Source organism: Macaca thibetana, chromosome X (genome assembly GCF_024542745.1).
Source record: "Macaca thibetana thibetana isolate TM-01 chromosome X, ASM2454274v1, whole genome shotgun sequence".
Classification (NCBI taxonomy): domain Eukaryota; kingdom Metazoa; phylum Chordata; class Mammalia; order Primates; family Cercopithecidae; genus Macaca; species Macaca thibetana.
This window is the reverse complement of record NC_065598.1, coordinates 43,437,017-43,456,285: the sequence shown is the minus strand read 5'-3', so window position 1 is coordinate 43,456,285 and position 19,269 is coordinate 43,437,017. Positions and strand designations below refer to the sequence as shown.

The 19,269-nt window shown below is 37.8% G+C and overlaps 1 protein-coding gene across 4 annotated transcripts in view; it reads left to right on the top strand.

The window, feature by feature from the left end:
* The window catches only part of MAOB (monoamine oxidase B), a 713,383-nt gene that overhangs the window by 632,990 nt on the left and 61,124 nt on the right, over nt 1-19,269 (top strand). For all 4 annotated transcript variants that reach the window (XM_050775651.1, XM_050775652.1, XM_050775653.1 and 1 more), the window contains 2 exons: nt 2,285-2,379; nt 7,051-7,188. In XM_050775651.1, coding sequence (XP_050631608.1) covers nt 2,285-2,379; nt 7,051-7,188 — 233 coding nt within the window. The remainder of the gene's footprint in view (nt 1-2,284; nt 2,380-7,050; nt 7,189-19,269) is intronic.

The window sequence follows — 19,269 nt, the reverse complement described above, 5'->3', positions numbered from 1 at the left end:
TTGGGGTTGTAAATCCTGTGCCCTGTATTCCTAAATCAGGGTTGTGCAATGCTTGTGTACACTGCACGGGGTTCATGGGCTTTGGAACTGTTACCCCATCAGCAACTGGAAGCATTGGCTCTGCCCCCAGTGACAGGGATGGGAAGATGGATTAACTCAAATAATGAAATGTCAAATCAGCCTCTCTAAAAAATGAGAATTCCTCCTTTAAGATCACTGATAGACGGTGACTGAAGCGTTGGCTTTTCATTATGGTTTTTAATGTGGGCTCATATTTTATGTTATATGGATTCTTATAAACCACAACATACAGGTGTGTCTTAAAAACAAGTTGATCCAAAAAAGTGAGAAATATCTTTTGAAGTGTAGTTTCTCCCTGTAGCAAAAGTTGGAAGATGCCATCAATGAAGAGGATGGCCATGGGGGTCCGGGGAAGACAATGTTGTATAATGGCTGTGAATACAGATGCTGCAGTTAAACTGACTTTGTCACCTACTCCTTATGCGACCTTGGACATCTCTTTGGACTTGGATTTTCTTGGCCGTAAAATGGGAATGTCAACAGTACTTATCTCATGGGGTTGTAGAAGTTCATTGAATTAATTTATTAAAACAGAACCCAATATAATATGACTATTAGCTATTTTATAGGAATCTTTTTAATTTTGCAGTAGTGGAGTCTAAAAGGCACAGAACTATTATTTTTGAAAGACAAGATAGAAGCAGTTTTATTTATGTTGTAAGGCACAAGAGCATCTTGGCATGGCCTTAATATTTGGTCTCATAAAGCAAATGAGTAAGGTAATTGGAACTGAGCACATTCAGCCCACTCGTCATGGGAAGAGCACCAGGTTTCTGTTCTCTGAGAAAACTTGCTAAATTCTGTAAGAGTGCTTTGTAAAAAATACAGTATTTTAAGAGCTTTGAGGTCAAAAACTACATCCAGAATGGATTAGTACCCAAAACTTTATACATGTACTCCACGCTATGCTTTGTCCTTTGTCAAAACGTATTGAACTCTGCATTAATGGATGTATCAGTCAGGGTTCTCCAGAAAGACAGAACCAACAGGATACATGGAAGAATACATTTACTGGGGGAATTGGCTCCCACCATCACAGAGGTAGAGGAGCCCCATGATAGCTGACTGCGAGCTGGAACATGGGAGAAGCTTTCTTGGTCTGGAAGCCTCAGAACCAGGGACGCTAATGGTGCAACTCCCAGTCCGAGTCCAAAAGCCCAAGAGCCCCCTAGAGGTCACTGGTGCAAGTCTCAGAGTCCAAAACCCGGAGTCTGATGTCCAAAGGCAGGAGGAGAACAAGCATCCCGCTCCGGAAGGGAGAATGAGGGCAGAGAGAGAGAGAGCCCCCTCTTCTTTCACCTGTTTGTCCCAGCAGAGACCCAGCTGATTAGATTGGATGGGGCCCACCCACATTGAGAGCCCGTTTTCCTCTCCCAGTCTGCCGACTCCCATGCCAGTTTCTTCTGGAAACACCCTCACAGGGACACCCAAAAACAATGCTTTGCCTGCCGTCTAGATATCCCACAATCCAGTCAAGTTGACACTTAAAATTAACCATCACAGTGGGTAAAGTTTATTGCATGTACATTTACCTCAGTAAAGCTGTGGGGTTTTTTTAAGAGCTAAATTCGTGGTGGTGAGAATGTAATAGGCATTCACTAAGTATTTTTGACTAAATTAATAGTTAAATTAGTCATGAATGGAATTATTTCATTCTGCAGTGATGGATCACATCAGGAAATCAAGATGCACAAGGGGTCGAATTTTATGTCCTTGATTTTGAAACTTTACGTCAACTTCTAAAAGTCCAACTTTAATAGTAAATCCCAGTTCCTGGCACATGCTTTGAAGGCCCACTGTCCCTCAGTTTACCGGTTTTTCATATTTACCCTGAGAATGAAGTCAGTGACTGGACTTGGTCCTGTGTCTGTGACTCATATATTTCTCTTGAGCATGGCCTTGTGTTCTCATTTATATTATCAGACATGCAATTTAGACATTAAAATAGACATTTTGATATAGTGACAGAGGATGTGTTTAAGATTTGAGAAATTTACCAAAAAATGAAATCCCTTTTGTTGTTTCCAGAAACATCAGACTCTGGGCCTCTATTGACAAACCGTATCCACTTGTAAGTTGAATGTAACAATAGGTTGTGTACTTGAGCCAGCACGGACTTTTCTCATTGACTGTTAGCATGAGGAGCTTGTCTGGCATCCTTGTAAAATATTTGATCCTGATGTCTTACTGTCTTTTCTCCCAGGTATGGCAGCAGCCAAACTTCTGCATGACTCTGGACTGAATGTGGTTGTTCTGGAAGCCCGGGACCGTGTGGGAGGCAGGACTTACACTCTTAGGGTAAGGCATTAAGAATTCGGTGGACAAATATGGGACTGAAGTTGAGTTTGGGGCTTCATTTTTGGTTTTTCCCCAAAAAATCTTCAATTTCATTTGACTCTGAGAGGGTGAAAATAACTCTGAAACATTCTTTACAGCCTCTCTCCCAGTTTGCCTTCCTTTCAATTCTTCTGTTCCTTTTTGTCTTTTTATCTCTTGATATTTGGCTTCATAGAGTTAGGATTAAGAGGGAAATGGGCAGATATGTGTGTTCCTCTCTCTCTCTCTCTCTCTCTCTGTGTGTGTGTGTGTATGTGTGTGTATGTGTGTGAAATAGGAAGAAAAATAACATAATTATTTGTACTTTCCACTCCTAACTTCAAGGCTTCCTTTACACCAACACAATCTTTCCAATCATACAAACTAAACTTTTTTGGAGAGATTTTCTCCCATTTTTAAATTTACTTTTCAAATTTTATTTTATTTTTAATTGACAAGTCATACTTGTATTACATTTATGGAGTACAATGTGATGTTTTCACCATATGTATACAATGTGGAGTGATTAAATCAAGCTAATTAACATATTCAGCGCCTCACTTTCTTGACATTTTTTGTGGTGATACATTTGAAATTTACCGTTTGTTATTTTGAAATATACAATACATTATTATTACTACAGTTACTGTGCAATGGATTTCAAAACTTATTCTTCCTGTCTAGCTAAAATTTTGTATCTTGGACCAGCAGCTCCTCATTCCCCCAGTTCTCACCCCCCAGCCCCTGATAATCTTCATTTTGCTCTCTACTTCTATGAATTCAACGTGTTTTAGATTCCACTTATAAGTCTTTCTGTGCCTGGCTTATTTTACTTAGCATAATGTCCTCCAAATTCATCCATGTTGTCCCAAATGACATTTCTTTCTTTTTAAAGGCTGAATAGTGTTCCATTGTGTGTATATACCATGTCTTCCTCATCCATTTATCCACTGACAACACTTAGGTTGATTTCATATCATGGCTACTGTAGATAATGCTGCAATGAACATGGGTGTGCAGATATCTCTTCGGCATATTGATTTCAATTCTTTTGGATATATTCCCAAAAATAGGATTGCTGAATTATACGGTAGTTCTATTTTTAGTTTTCTGAGGAACCTCCATACTGTTTTCTGTAATAACTGTACTGACTTACATTCCCACCAACAGTGTACAAGGGTTCCTTTTCTCTTCATCCTTGACAACACTGGTTATTTTTCATCTTTTTGATAAAAGCCATTTTAACAGGTGTGAGGTGATATCTCGTTTTGGTTTTAATTTGTATTTCCCTAATGATTAGTGGTACTGAACTTTATCCATGAACCTGTTGGCCATTTGCATGCCTTCTTTTAAGAAGTGTCTGTTCAGTTTCTTTGCCCATTTTTAAAAATTCTGGTTATTTGTCTCTTGCTATTGAGTTGTTTGAGTTTCTTATATAATTTGGATATCAACCTCTTATCAGATGTATGGCTTGCAAATATATTTTCGCACTCTGTGGGTTGTCAGTTTATTTTATTAATTGTTCTTTTGCTGTGCGGGAGCTTTGTGGTTTGATGCAATTCCATTTGTCTGTTTTTGCTTTTTTTCCTGATCTTTCAGGGCCATATCCAAAAAATCATTTCCCTGACTAGTGTCATGGAGCTTTCCGCTTGTTTTCTTCAAGTAATTTTTCAGTTTCAGGTCTTATGTTTAAGTCTTTAATCTATTTAGAGTTGATTATTTGTGTATGGTGTTTGTATATGGTATAAGATAAGGGCCTATTTTTATTCTTCTGCATGTGGATAGCCAGTTTTTCCTGTACCATTTATTGAATAGACTGTCCTTTCCCCATTGTGTGTTCTTGGAATCTTCATCAAAACTCAATTGATTGTAAATGCGTGGGTTTATTTTTGAGCTTTCTATCCTGTTCTATTGGTTGGTGAGTCTGTTTTTATGCCAGTACCATACTGTTTTGATTAACATTGCTTCATAATATATTTTGAAGTTGGGTAATATAATGCCTTCACCTTTGTTCTTTTTGTTTAAGATTGTTTTGGCTATTTGTAGTCTTCTATAATTCCATATGAATTTAAGGATTGTTTTTTCTGTTTCTGTGAAAAATAACATTGGCATTTTGATGGGGATTGCACTGAATCTATGGATCGCTTTGGGTAGTATGGACATTTTACATTATTAGTTCTCCCAATCCATGAACATGGATATGTTTTTATTTATTCACATAAACTAAACTTTTACCTGCCTAATTTTCCTTCTTGTTTTTGCTTCAGTTAATTTTTATATTTTTTAAAGAATTATTTACCAATTTATAAATACTCTTATTTTAATTGCTAGTTAGTTGTTTCAATTCTGACACTGTTGCCTAAAATTAATGATTTTCTATTTAAACACAAAGTCAAGCAAAGCAAGTTTCTCTGCAAGGAAATGCCCTACTTCCATACATTCAAGATATGAATAATAGACATAGATGCTACAGAGTGTTTTCATTTCCAGAGAGATAAGACATATACAATTCTGACTCACAGTTCTTCTTTTGGAAGGATTCATCAATGATATATATCTGGTGCTTTGTACTCATTCTTTTTTGTAAAATTATACTTTAATTTCTGGGATACATGTGCAGGGGTGGGATCTGCTGAGCTAGATCACTTGGTTCCCTGGCTTCAGCCCCCTTTCCAGGGGAGTGAACGGTTCTGTCCCACTGGTGTTCCAGGCACCACTTGGATATGAAAAAACAAACAAACAAACAAACAAACAAAAACTCCTGCAGCTGGCTCAGCATCTGCCAAAATGGCCGTGGAGGCTTGTGTTTGAAACCCAGGGCCCTGGTGGCATAGGACCGAGGGAATCTCCTGGTCTGCGGGTTGTAAAGACCATGAGAAAAGCATAGTATCTGGGCCTTAGTGCACTGTTCCTCATGACACAGTCCCTCACAGCTTCCCTTGGCTAGGGGAGGAAGTTCCCCAACCCCTTGCACTTTCCAGGTGAGGCAACACCCCACCCTGCTTAGGCTCACCCTCCATGGGCTGCACCCACTGTCTAACCAGTCCCAACGAGGTGAGCCAGGTACCTCAGTTGGAAATGCAGAAATCACCTGCCTTCTGCATTGATCTCACTGGGAGCTGCAGACCGGAGCTGTTCCTTTTCGACCATCTTGCTAGCCCTCTGTACTCATTCTTTACTTTGAGTCATCTCCTTTGTAATTGAATTTGTCCTCAAAACAAATGTCTACTGAGTACCTACTATGGGTCAGGCACAGTAATCCCCCCAGAATGGCCTTGCTCCACAGACTTTACAGTCTCCCAGGGGGACACTGACTGTTATAATTGCCTAATTATAGCTTTTCAAGGAAAATGCTACAATGAGGGTGAGTGACAGCTTGGAGTGGTGCCATAGGAGGCATAAGAGGGCACCTTACCAGTCTTGAGAGCCAGAGGCTCAGATAAGCCTGAAAGCCTTATCTGTTATTGACCATGACATATACCCCCTAACCTAGTTATTTGTGATTTCACACAGGCCTCCAAACTTGGTCTAGCCCTTCTTGTCTACTGGCCATTGTTTTTGCCATTCTGTGTTCCTCAAATCTCTTTTTGCCTTCGTTGTATGGCAAAATCTTCACATACTTCTGGGATATTATCCCTTCCCACTCCAGTCGAGAGCTACTTGCCTTTCTTCTGTGTTAATACCACTTACCTGTTCCACACAAGGACAATTATTATATGTTGAGGTACAGGTTTTTGCCTATGTACATCTTATCTCCCCCAGTTCTTGAAATCTTCATATTCCTTGAAAAATACAGCATATAAGAGTGCCTTTTACATAAAGAAGCTGGTTTAGTACAATTAGGTGCTGAATTTTTAAAAACATCTTTCTCTCATTTATTTGAGAAAATTTATTGGACAACTGCTATAGGTGTTTGGAATACTTTAGTGAGTAAAGCAAAGATGCCTTGTGAAAATTGCATTTTTGAGGGGTAAGTGAGTGGGAAGCTAGATAAAAAATAAGCAAATAAACAAAAACAGAAAAGAAGGACCATTTCTAGTGCTTCTAACTAGTAAGAACCTGGTTTTTCTTAGACATACTCAGAAATAGGAAACGTTTCTATTCATTTTATTGTTCAAAGGTTGCCCCTCAGTCATTGGAAATGAAGCCAATTCAAAACTATGTAAATATACTATAAAACATAAAGGCAATTTCAAAGTCCAAATTATGATCAAATATTCCCTAGTGCTATTTTCAAATGTCTGGATTAACAAATCACATAAGAAGTGATCGTTTTCTTTCTTGCTTTTTCTCTAGCGTTGGTCCCCTCAACGTTTACCTGAAGTACTGAGTAAAGAGATTCATCAACAATTCACAGCTCACAAATTCAAAGCACTAAAAACCAAACCACGTTATAGTATATTGAAAATGATGAGGTTTAGAAGCTCTTGCCTATTCAGCGTTCAATCAATTTTGCTTTAAATTAAAGATTGATTTAATAACTAAGTCATGTGAATGAAGTAGAGTTAAGAACAAAATCTAGTTTGTCATAGATATACCTTAAGTTGTATCTATAACTTGTGAAATGTTGATTTGCTTATTTCAGGACTGTCTTTTGCTATTTTATACATGTTTTACAAATTTTTTTTTTATTTTTTCCTATGGGGAAAACAGAACCAAAAGGTTAAATATGTGGACCTTGGAGGATCCTATGTTGGACCAACCCAGAATCGTATCTTGAGATTAGCCAAGGAATTAGGATTGGAGACCTACAAAGTGAATGAGGTTGAGCGTCTGATCCACCATGTAAAGGTAAGATCAGGCCAGACTTTGAAGGATTTGAAAACTTCTCTATGATGTTTCCTTATATAAATTCCAGATCATTCTTTCAGAGAATCTTCTATATCTCTGGACAATGCAAATGTATTTTATAATGGCATTTCAGCCACTCTGAGATTCATTTGCTATTACAAAGGGGAATTAGGTGGAAATTCTAAACCTATTTAGAAAGGTTATTGATGAAGTGGTATCGTCCATGTGGTAAAATGTTTAACAAAACCCATAGAGAACAAACATTTGTGCTTTATTTATTAAATATCCATTTAAATACCTGGAACTCTTTTATATTATACAAAAACCTGTGCAAAGTTTTTAAAATGCTGCCCTAGACTGCACATGGTAAAGAGTATTTGCAATATGCCTAATGAAATATTCTTACGTTTTATCATTGTGGCCTATATATCAGCTAAAGTTATTCTCCTTTGGAGATTGACATCAAAGTGGTTCAAGTCCCAGATCCTGTCTTTTGCAAGGAAGCTTCATTGTTCTCCCCGAGATTTCTGTGAATTTACTGGGTTTCAAATTCCTGTGATCATTCGTGGCTCATGGTTCTGGCTTCCATGATACCTATGTTCATTCACATCTCATGGCCTGTGATTCTTTTCTTCTCTTTGCTTATGCCAACCTGGGTTCACACTCACCTCTTTGTCCTGATTTTTCTCAGACCACCATAAGCTGTGTGAAAAGCAAACTTGACTGAAGTTTTGAGCAATGGAGTTGGGGTGGGAAGGCTCTTAAATTTGTAGAAATACAAACAGATTAGAACTGAATGTTGGACATTCATTCTAATAACCTCTTAGATCAAAGCATCCCCTGAGGATTTCTCACTGGTCACATTTCTCTGCAGATTCCAGTCTCCTACCATGCTGCTGGTCCTCAGACTCTCTTCACATCTCCCTGCTCCTCTGTTTTTCCAGCATCCTCATCTTGGTCCACAAAGTCACTCATGTTCTCTTGACAATCAAACAATCACCTAATCTGGGCCCCATCCAGGAGTCCCATGGAAGAACTGGCAGAGGTTTTCAATTTCAGTCTTTCCTCTCTCATCTTCACTTGCTCCTGTAGGTGGAAGTAAGCAGCGTAGGAACTTATTCCTCACTGGTAGAAAACACCCCCTTATAAGACAGAAGAAACTAGCAACAGTCAATTTTGATTTATATAACAATTTTGACATCTTTATATTATTTGTGAGTGATAATATCGAGACAAATAACTGACCATAAATCATGAAACATTTAATAAAATGGGAACTAAGCAGCTACTTAATTTGGTATAATGTGGGTAAAAGTTTTCCTTAATTTATAAATAAATGTTTGGGTTGACCTTCAAATTTTATTTTATATTGGCCGGGCGCAGTGGCTCACACCTGTAATCCCTGCACTTTGGGAGGCCGAGGCGGGCGGATTGCCTGAGGTCAGGAGTTCCAGACCAGCCTGGCCATCATGGCAAAACCCCGTCTCTACTAAAAATACCAAATTTTATATTATAAGCCTTTCCACCTTCCTTCCCTATGTGTCGAGGAGAAAAAGAGACACATGAATTAGAAATGAAAATCTACCATGGTGATAATGTGATGTGTTGAATATCAATCAACAGTTCTTAACACCCTTTGTTGAGTTCTTTGTTTTTTTAAATATAGGTTTTCTTGACCAATTTCTTATGTCTTATTCTACCTGTAAGGCTTGCAGAGATTGACTTCTCAGAACACTAGGATCTTTAAATTTTTCCAGTCAAAGGAGATGACCAGAGATTATATTCACTTGCCTGTCTTTGTGTGTACAGAGATTATTGTCAGCTCAGAGCTATGTCCAGGATGCTTTGTTTTGTCCTGACATTAAGTCCCTTGTCTGAAAGAAATTGCTGAGTCATCAATTCCAGGAATGATGTTACACTTAAATGATATTTCACAGTGATGGCCAAATGTGTTGCTTTTTCACTATTTCCATTACTCTATGTGCAGTTAGGAAAATACAAGTAATTAAGCCATAGTCCGTCCTTAATACAGGGTAAATGCATATGCCAATAATGCTCTTTATACTTAAAATATGTCTTACTGCTTTTTAATTATGACAGAAGTAAAGCATGTTCATTGTAAAAATATGGTTAGAAAATATAGATAAACAAGAACAATTAACAAACCCCTTTATAATATTATCTTGAGAAGATCATTCTAAAATACTCTCTTGGTTCGTAGATTTTCATATTCCTGTATTGCTATTTTCTGACCTCTGCTGGAGGAAATGGGAAATATCAATGCATTTTAAGAAATTGTATGCACATGCATATGTGTGTTTGTTTTATGTAGTAACTTACTCTCAAATTAATTATCACTAATGAGACAAATTGAAAAAATAATGATGCTGTGAAACAAAGGTTTTTGCAGTCTTGACAAAGGTGCCAATTTGGCCTCCTCGTGATCAGTCATATGCAGTGAAGAGCTACATGATAATACATAATGACGAAAACCTTATAGCTAAGAAGTCCTCCTCAAACTAAGTACTTGTTCTCTACCATCTCCACTTCCATGTCTTTGTCTACATCATTTTTCTCATTTTTGAGCTGTAAAAAGCATCTCGGATGGCTACATTCATTTCTGGAATTATTAACAAGAACCTTGACATTCTTTCTCCTACTATGTACTAGAGAATGCAGTTGAGAAATTTGTCTCCTGTGTCATGGAAAGCAGTGCTTTGGGAATTTGAACATTGTCCTCTGTTACCTATTTTAATAACTACTGTCCCCGAGTGCAAACTATAGTTCATGTAAATAGATAGTGTATTTAGTCTTTGTTTTTTTTTTTTTTTCAGCAAATCTGCATGTATTTCTTAATCTGAATCCTGAGAGTATCAAGTATGCTACTTGCCATATTGTCAGATCCTATCAAAGGGATCTGCTTTTAAAATTTTTTATGTGGCTGATAATGGGAAATAGAGTTTTATGTGCAACTTTAGCAACATTAAGCTAAGGAACTTGGATATAGTGGTTGATATTGAAATGAATGAAGTGGAGCTACCCAGAAAAGGGGAAGGGTACAGCAGCTCATGGTGAAAGAGTGTCTTTCTTCAAGAAAGGATGACTCCCAGTATCACCAGTTCTGTCGCAGTTGTCATAGAAATGTTCTTCTGATAGAGGAAATGTGTTCATGCCGCCTCCATAATAGGCATCTTTAAACCCCTAGTGTGCTGTGATGAACAGGCTTCTGTCTCAATCTGATCTGCCAGACATGTTTGTATCTACTGAGTGGCATTCATTTTTAATGCTCTGTAGATCTGTTATATGCTGTTAAAGTAGGGTTTTCCAAAGACAACTTCATGAATAAAAGATGTGATACCAAACTATACTGGGATTTAATTATCAGTGAGAAAGGGATCGCTTCAGCTCAAATCTATATAATTTAGAAGGTGTTTTCCTTACTTCTAAAGTCAGTGATGCAGCTGTTAGTACTTTACAATTATTGTTAAACATCTACTGAGATTTTTGATCCATTTTACAAATAGGCATGCTAATTTCCACTGATATTGTTTGGAAGGCAGCTGTTTAGATGTCTTGGAAGTAACTTGAAAAAATTGTTTTCTTTTAAGGAATATTTCATAATTAAAAAGAAAAAGATAAAAACAAAAACTTCTTAAGGAATCCTGCTATATTTTGACTTATGTTTCTTTCTCTTTCATTGTGTGTTTACATGTGCACGCATGTGTGGTTGTTTTTGTTCTTTTGGGTTCTTTGAAGAAGTTGGAGAAAATTCTAAGGTTTGGTACAATGTAGACAAATAAAATTTATCTGTCTCAGAAGCTTTCATCCATCCGAAATTTGAAACTAAAGTCTGGTAAAAGCACCCATGCAACTGCTCTGGGACTGAAGGTTGAACTGTTAAGAGTTTTGCCAATTTATAAAGATGTAGTGTGACTTAAAATTAAGAGCCCAACTTCATACTGATATTCATTTCCAAACTTCAGCTATCTGGAGAAGCTGAGCAAAAGGACATTTTGGTCTTAACCTACTTCCTAGTAGGCAGAAAAAAAGCTTATTGCCAAAGTCCTTTTTGTGTTGCATATGGTCAGCCTTCAATGCTAAAGACATGTGAATGAGGATTCATCTCTCAAATATGTTGTCTACTTGTTGCTGCCATAGCTGCTGTTGCTCAAACAGCCTCACAGAGGAGGACGCATTTGGCACAACCCCTCAGTCTTGCTGACAACTCCGAAATCCAGTTGAAAATATGATACACAAAAAGCACACAAAGGCAGAGAGGTGAAACTCTAGCTATCTATCTGCAATGCCATTTCAGTTAATCTCTGTCTGAATAGCCTCTCAGTACTAAGGAACAGCAACAGGATTAAAGTAGAAATATTGAGACATAAAATATGCAAATGATAATTGCATTTAGCAAATGGAAATCGTCCTGTAGTGTAAGGTCTTGGCATCTCCTGGAGATCAACAGGCCAGAAGTACCCAGTCTTCTCTAGGTCCTCAATATTCCCTTCTTCACACCCCCATCCCTGATCCTGTTAATCCAGGGGAGCCTGGATCAAAGTCCAGAATACACTTGCTTCTCTCATGAAGATAGAAGTTTCCAAGAACAGGTTAGACCAACTCTTGTTTTTATTCAGGAACAGTTGCCCATTTTACATGAACTTCACACTTACCACGTTGAGCTTACCGGCTCTGTGAGTTTGCCCTTTCTGAAGTGGGGCTCAATGAACCTTTTCTGTCACTTCCACCCACACTGCATTTCATTTCTTATTTGTTTGAAACAAATATGTCTTATTATGGAAAACTTTTTTCAAGGAAAAAATGTGGAGAATAGTAATTTTCTCTCTAGTAAGTGAAACACATTTGTCTAGTGATCATTCTAAAGCTTATGCTATTATTCTGGAAACCAAAGTGCTCATTTGTATTCTTTAGAGAATACAGGCAGATCTTTGGCATGTAATAATTTGCTGAAAATTATGCCTTTGATGGCTGGATTTGGAGCAACATTTAGGGTATGAGATGAATTCATTTTCCGCCTCCAAGGTTTCCATTTGGAACTTAAAATATGGTACAATCAGTAAACATATTTTCTATGCACACACGCACATATCTGGATAAACTTAACAGTGACTATGGTTGTGGGTAACAGAGTTAGCTTTAAATTTTGCTAGGACTGGGGGGTAGACAATGTATGGAATTCAGTTAGGATAGTGAAATTCACTAAGGGAAACAGCGATATAGCTTAAATCTTGTACAAAATTTTGCAGCTTCTATACCATGTGATTATATGGTATGACCAAGTAGTCCAAAGGAGCTGCAATGACAGGGGGCCCAGCTTACCAAAGGATGGTGACTAATAAGGGGACAATGTAACTGATTAAAGAGAGTTTTGGCAACTTGCAGTACCAAGAGATTGACAGGAAGTGCAAGATGGCCTGAAATGTGTTAGCCTGCCTTACCATGTCCTCAGCAGAGCAGCAGCCTGCAGAAAGGCTTAGGCATGGATTCCCAGACTACGTATCACATGTCCTGGGCATTTCTCTTGGCCTCTGCAACCACCAAGAAGTAATAACAATGGTAACATGACTCTTATATGGACATCTAGAAACTACCAAGTATTTCCAATCTCAAATAACTATAAGTTATTTGGTTGTGCATTAGAAGTATTATCCCCATTTAACAGGTGAGGACCTAAAGGTTACAGAGATTAATTGCAAATGACAAGATGCAATGGGGTCAGAGCATGAGTTGAGGCTTTTGGGTGTCACAAACACACCGCAAAGAGCTCACTGTCTGCTGGTTGGGGACTACTTTTTGTCATTTCCTTCTAAGCCTCAGCACCCAGTTGACCCGCCTTTCTTCTTGCCAAACTTGCACCCTCACATACTGGAAAAATCAAATTCAAGATCCTCCTTTCCTTAAGATTTTCCACAGTTGAGTAGTTATTCCACTGGCTTCCTCCAAAGCCCTGTATCCTCCTCACCTTCCTGATTATTCTTTATAAAAGTCTGTTTTTAAGTAGGATAAACAGTTTTCTGTTACTTGTACACCAAGACTTCATAAACAGTTGACTCTTGGACAATGTGGGGGTTGGGAGCGCTGACTCCCTGTGCAGTCAGAAATTCTTATATAACGCGACTTCCCCAAAACTACTAATAGCTTGCTGTTAATTATGTTGGTAAACACATATTTTGTGTTAAATATATTATATGCTGTATTCTTACAATAAAGTAAGCTAGAGAAAAGAAAATGTTATTAAAAAAACCATAAGGAAGAGACAATGTATTTACTGTTCATTAAGAGGAGGTAGATCATCATAAAGGTCTCTATCCTCATCATCTTCACACTGAGTAAGCAGAAGTAGAGGAGGAAGAGGAAGAGTTGGTCTTCCTGTCTTAGGGGTGGCAGAGGCAGAAGAAAATCCACTTAGAAGTGAACCTATGCAGTTCACACCTGTGTTGTTCAGGGGTCGTTTTGTGTATGTGTGCAAAAAAAAAAAAAAAAAAAAAAAAAAAAAAAAACAACAACAAATGTATTACAAGTAAATGCTAACAACCACTGACATTCTTTCTAACAGTTTCTCTTAGAGCTTTAATGTTGGTAAGTACTTGATTGGCCTTCCAGATTATCCAGATTCTTGTACTTGATGTACGAGTAAAACTGGAAACAGTGTTACCAATGCTGTCTCGTTTTTTTCTACCTATCAGTCTTGTGACACCTGTTTTCTGGTTACATGCAGCCTCTCCACTAAGACAACAGCAAAAATTGGAAATTTTGTCATAGCAGCATCCTAGTTCAAAATATCACCAAGTGGTAAATCAAGAATTCGGGAATGGATCAGCTTTGGTGAAATTGGTGTTGAACATAAAATATATTTAGATAAAGATTTAAACAATTGGAAGAATTACAATCATAGCAATTTATGTAAATGTTATTTAAAATTTTTATGTGGTAAAAATTATATAATCAACAAAATCAGAATGTAGAGAAGGTAAGAAAGGAAGACACATAAGAGAGGTAACAGCTGCTTAAATCTTTCATAGCAATGAATCAATCTATACCAAAATGAATAGTTAATATACAGTAATTAATAAATTAATTGGGTGTGTGAAACATTTATTTGAAGTTTAGCACTTCCTTCAGTTCATTTCAGTTTATATTTCTTCTATTAAATTGAAGTATATTTCTATCATTTAAAATAACAAATACAATATGATTCAATTCTCGTATTTTTTATTTTCTCTTTTTTTCTCCCTCCTTCCTTTCTTCCTTTGTTGTTTTTTGTTTCGTTCCTCCCCCCTCAATCATCCATTTGTTCATTTATCCATCCATAGCAACCATCCATCCATTCATCTATTCATTTTTCTATCTTGTAGATGCTTATATAAGAGGTCTGGAATGTCATACACCAAATGTTACAGCGCTTTTTTTTAACTTGATGGTACAACATGGAGTAATTCGTTGTTTTCTTCTTTGTACTTGTTAGTACTGCCAAAACATTTTATAAAGAGCTCCTCTCATTTTTATTTTTAAAAATGTAATTAGACACAGACTTTACTTTGGAAAGCTCATGATCTATGAGAAGAGGTTAGGCCCAGTGTTTCTAGCAGATCTCTGTGCCTCTCACCTGCCTAGGCAGCAGTCTCCTGGGTTACATATCCATTAACAATCACCAAACTGCTTCCAGCCGGGCTTAGTGACTGAGCTTAGATCCTTTGAGTTCAGACAGTCTAGATCCCAAAGCAGCTGTTCTAATGCAGAACCTCAAAGGCCCTTATCCTGCTATTATTGCACTGCAGAATTTTCTGAGTATCTCACACACACACACGCGCGCACACACACACACACACTCCATTATTGACCTTTTGTGTGTCCTTGGCCGCGTTATTTGTGCATTTGTGTTTTGATATCTCTGTTTGAAAATAAGTGTGTTTGTACCTGTCCCACTTAGTACTTTGAGGTTTAAAGAAACAAGATGTTAACAAGACACTGATTTCATTGTCACGAGGCTGCTGTGGTACACTGAAGATCCTAAGAACATTTTGATAGGAAGGATAGAGTTTGTTTACTTTCCTTTTGGAAACAAACTTTTCTATAAGGTTCTGGGGATTCTTAGTAGCAAGTAAGAATGTAAATGATGAGACACCAGGTAGGATGAAGCTTTACAAATTCTTTTCAAAAGAGCGCCAGGCCAATAAACTTATCCTGAAAATATTTTCATGGGCTCCTTATACACGGAACTGTGAACTTTCCCCCTTAAAATCCAGTATTCTTTTTCTTCTGTATTATTAGTAGGCTAGGAGAGAAGCATTTGGCTTCTACTAAGCTCACATGCCCACACAGGCTAAATAGATCACAGGAGAGATAAATAAAGCGACCTTTTCTGGCTGTATTACCTTCTAAGTTTCCTTCAGCCCCAGTCAGATTTTTTTTATGCCCTGGAATATGGGACAATGGCTATTATTGGGGTCAGTTAAGATCCTTTCCTCTGGGTCCCTAATTGGCCGTACTGGCACTCCTGTAGAGTCAGGAATGTCTCCTCCTGTCAGGAGACAGGAGGCATCTCAGGATTTACCAGTCTCTAAGAAAACCTAAGTTCAGAGAATTAAAATGCATTACGTTAAAAATCTCTTTTGATACATGCATGAAATCTAAAAATATTAAAATAGCTTACAACAGCACAGCCCAATCAAAATTTAAGATGTACATTGATAAATTTATATTTTTCTAGTAGCCATATTAAAAAGTGAAAAAGATGAAATTAATTTTAATGATACATTTTATTTAACCCAGTATATTCAAAAGATGATTTAAACTTGTAATCATTATAAAACATTATTAATGAGATATTTTACGTTCTTCTTTTGTACTAAGCTTTTAAAATCTGATGTGTGGTTTCCACTCACAGCACATCTCAATTCGTACCAGGCACACATTGCTTAATAGCCACATGTGGTGAGTGGCTACTATATTGGATAGCACAGGCATAAAAGGTTAGTAGATCCTGTGTATTTTTGCAAACATTGCTAATCCATCTTAAATTTGTTAAAAAATAAAACCCGTACAATACATATGTCTAAATCTCACAACAGAGACCATACAGTACATCGCAAATTAACTTCCTTTATTCTGGCAACTTCATATATCTGTCATCACAGATAATCCAGAAGTAAACAATAAGTGAAGTTCCTTATGTGCTCATTGCTTCCTAAGGGTAGGGAAACTTTGAATCACTTTGAGAATACAATCCTAGGTACACAGGGAGATGCTATGTCCTGGGATTTTAATACATTAGAAAGTGAGCAAGCTGGAAGTAATTGAGATTGACGTGGTCAGAGAGACTACCCTAAGAGAATGCTTTGAACACTTCCAAAAACCTTAAAAGACACTGCTCAATAAATTCAAGGGAATAAATTTATGGAGAGCATAGAGACTTTTCATATAGTGTCATTATTTTAATACATTTGCTCATTTGTCCCTGTCTATGACTAACTGAGGAGAAACAATATGGCCCCAAGTGCTATAAATGGTGATTATCTTAAAATACAGTCAGAGAAGAGTCCAACAAGTAATGAGTTGTAGAGAAGATAAACCTATAGTTCAATGGAAGTTTATTTACTCTTTTCACCTTTTAGCACACATGCTTCATGCAGAATTCTAAGCAAAAGAACTGCAGAGCGACCTGGAGCGTTTTACTGCTGACATTTACTATTTCCCCTTTTTTAAAGTTGGCAAATCTTAAGGGCAGTTGCTATAGACAGCTTCTACTCATGTGCAAACCGTGAAAAAAAATCACAATTCATTGTTACCTATAATTTAGTCTCTCAAGTGAAACCAAATTCATATGCACATGGTGGCTCCTGGAAATTCTGTTCCAAACTCAATTTAATAATAACAATAACCAACATCTTTTGAGATTTTGATAGATACAAAGCACCATTCTAAGCAGTTATTATGCATTATCTCACTTAATGCTCAGAAAAGCCTGATAATTTTCGTTATTTCTCCTTTACAAAGGAGAGCATTGAAGTACAAGGCATTTACACAACTTGCTCAAGATCCCCCAGTTGGTAAGTGATGGACTGGGGGCTTTAACCCTGATCCATCTCACTCCACCATCCAGGGATTTGGCAGCTCAGCTTAGGTGCAGGCCAACACAGAGATTATACTTAAGAGTGGGTGAAGTCTCAAGAAAGACAAGGAAAAGGATAAGGGTGCTGAAGACTGAATTGCAGGGCAGGCACTCAACCCTTCTCCCCTTTCCGCTCAGGTTCTTGCTTCCTAATGCTGATTTATTTTTTCATCTTATGCCCCATCACTGATTTTCTTTTTATCTCCATTTGACCACCTGTAACTTTCTTGATCTTCCAGTGGAGGACACTGACGTGAATCATCTATTTGGTCAAATCAAGGACTATTGGGAAACATTGAATCCTCTCATCTCATTCTTAATCCAGGAATTTAAAAAAAGTATTAAAGCTGCTCATTCTAGTGAGAATGCTGAAACTCTGTGTCACACAAGATAAACGTAAGAATAGACAGCTGTACATGTTTCTTGGGCTTATTTCATGTTTCCATTGCAAAGTATAAACATAATAAGGTTAGAAGAAGCATTGCTTTCTGTATAACTTCATGCTTAGGCAGAAAGGAAAATATAAAATTACATATTTAAGGGTGACCTATGTGGAGTAGACGTTTTGGCAATTGAAAGGATGTCATTATGATACCTAATAACATTGATCCTTTGGATTAGAAAGGATGAGAGTCCATCTAAAAACAACAGGTTGTTTTTAAGCTGCTACTTTTCTTTATGAGGCCAGGATAGTTGTGCTGCTGCTATTTTAGGGACCTCATATTTCTCCCTGATTGGTTCCAGGCATTTCTCCCAGATATCTGTGGACATCTTGTCTATGTATCCAGGCTGGAGCTAAGGTTTCTTGACTGTAGAACCCTGGGAGAAAAAGCAGTAAAAATAAATAAGTTATAAAGATAATGAATAAAATTAAATCTTCATCATGACCTGCAAGTACCTAAATGATATGCCCCACCAATCTCCCGGCCCAGTTCACCCTGGTCCAGCCACTCTGGCTTCTAGTGTGCCAAGTTTATTCCTTCCCCTGGACTATTGCATTTCGAAGCAGATTAAAGATGGGTGGCTGCACATTCTTTGGTAGTCTTCCCATGGAAAGGGAGAGTTGGGTTCCATGCCTCCTTTCTGTGAATCTGGGAGGACTCTGTCACTGCTTTGACCAGGAGAATATGACTGAAGTTATGCTACTTCAGTTTGGTGGCCCAGGCCTTAAGAAACTGGCAGGTTCCACTTTTGAAACCTTGAGTTACACCATGTAAGAAGTCCAAATACCCTGAGACTGCCATGCTGGAGAAGTCCAAATACTCTGTTCATCTGTACCAGCCAAATCCAGCCTTCCAACCCTGCTTACAAAGGTACTAGACTTGGAAGTGAAGCTGCATCAGACATCCAACTCAGTTGAGCCTTTGAATGACTCCAGCCCCAGCTGCCATCTGACGCAGCCACATAAGTAAACTCAAGCAAGAAACTGCCCAGCTGAGTTCAGTCAATCCACAAAACTGTGAGAGAAAATAATAGAGTGATGCCTTAAGCCATTAAAATGTGGGCTTATTTATTTATCCAGCCATTGATAACCAAAACACACTTGTTCCCTCCACTTGAAATGCCCTTTCTTGGGTCTCAACTCAAATATCACCTCTTCAGACATGCCAGAGTAGCCTCTCCCACCCCCACTGGTATTCTCTATTCCTAATTTATGCCTTCTCTGCTTTGTTATTTTTTATAGCACTTATAAATTATATCATGTATATCATATTATACATGTATTTGTTTTTGACTACTTTCTCCTTGTAGAAGGCAAGTTCCATGAGGGCAGATACTTTGGTTGGAATATGTCCCCAAACTTCATGTGTTGGCAACTTAATCCCCAGTGCAACAGTTCTGAGTTGTGGGGCCTTTAAGAGGTGATTAGGTAATAAGGGCTCTGCTCTCATTAATTGTTGCTGCTGTTGCAGGAGCGGGTTCGTTAATTGTGTGAGTGGGTCTGTCAT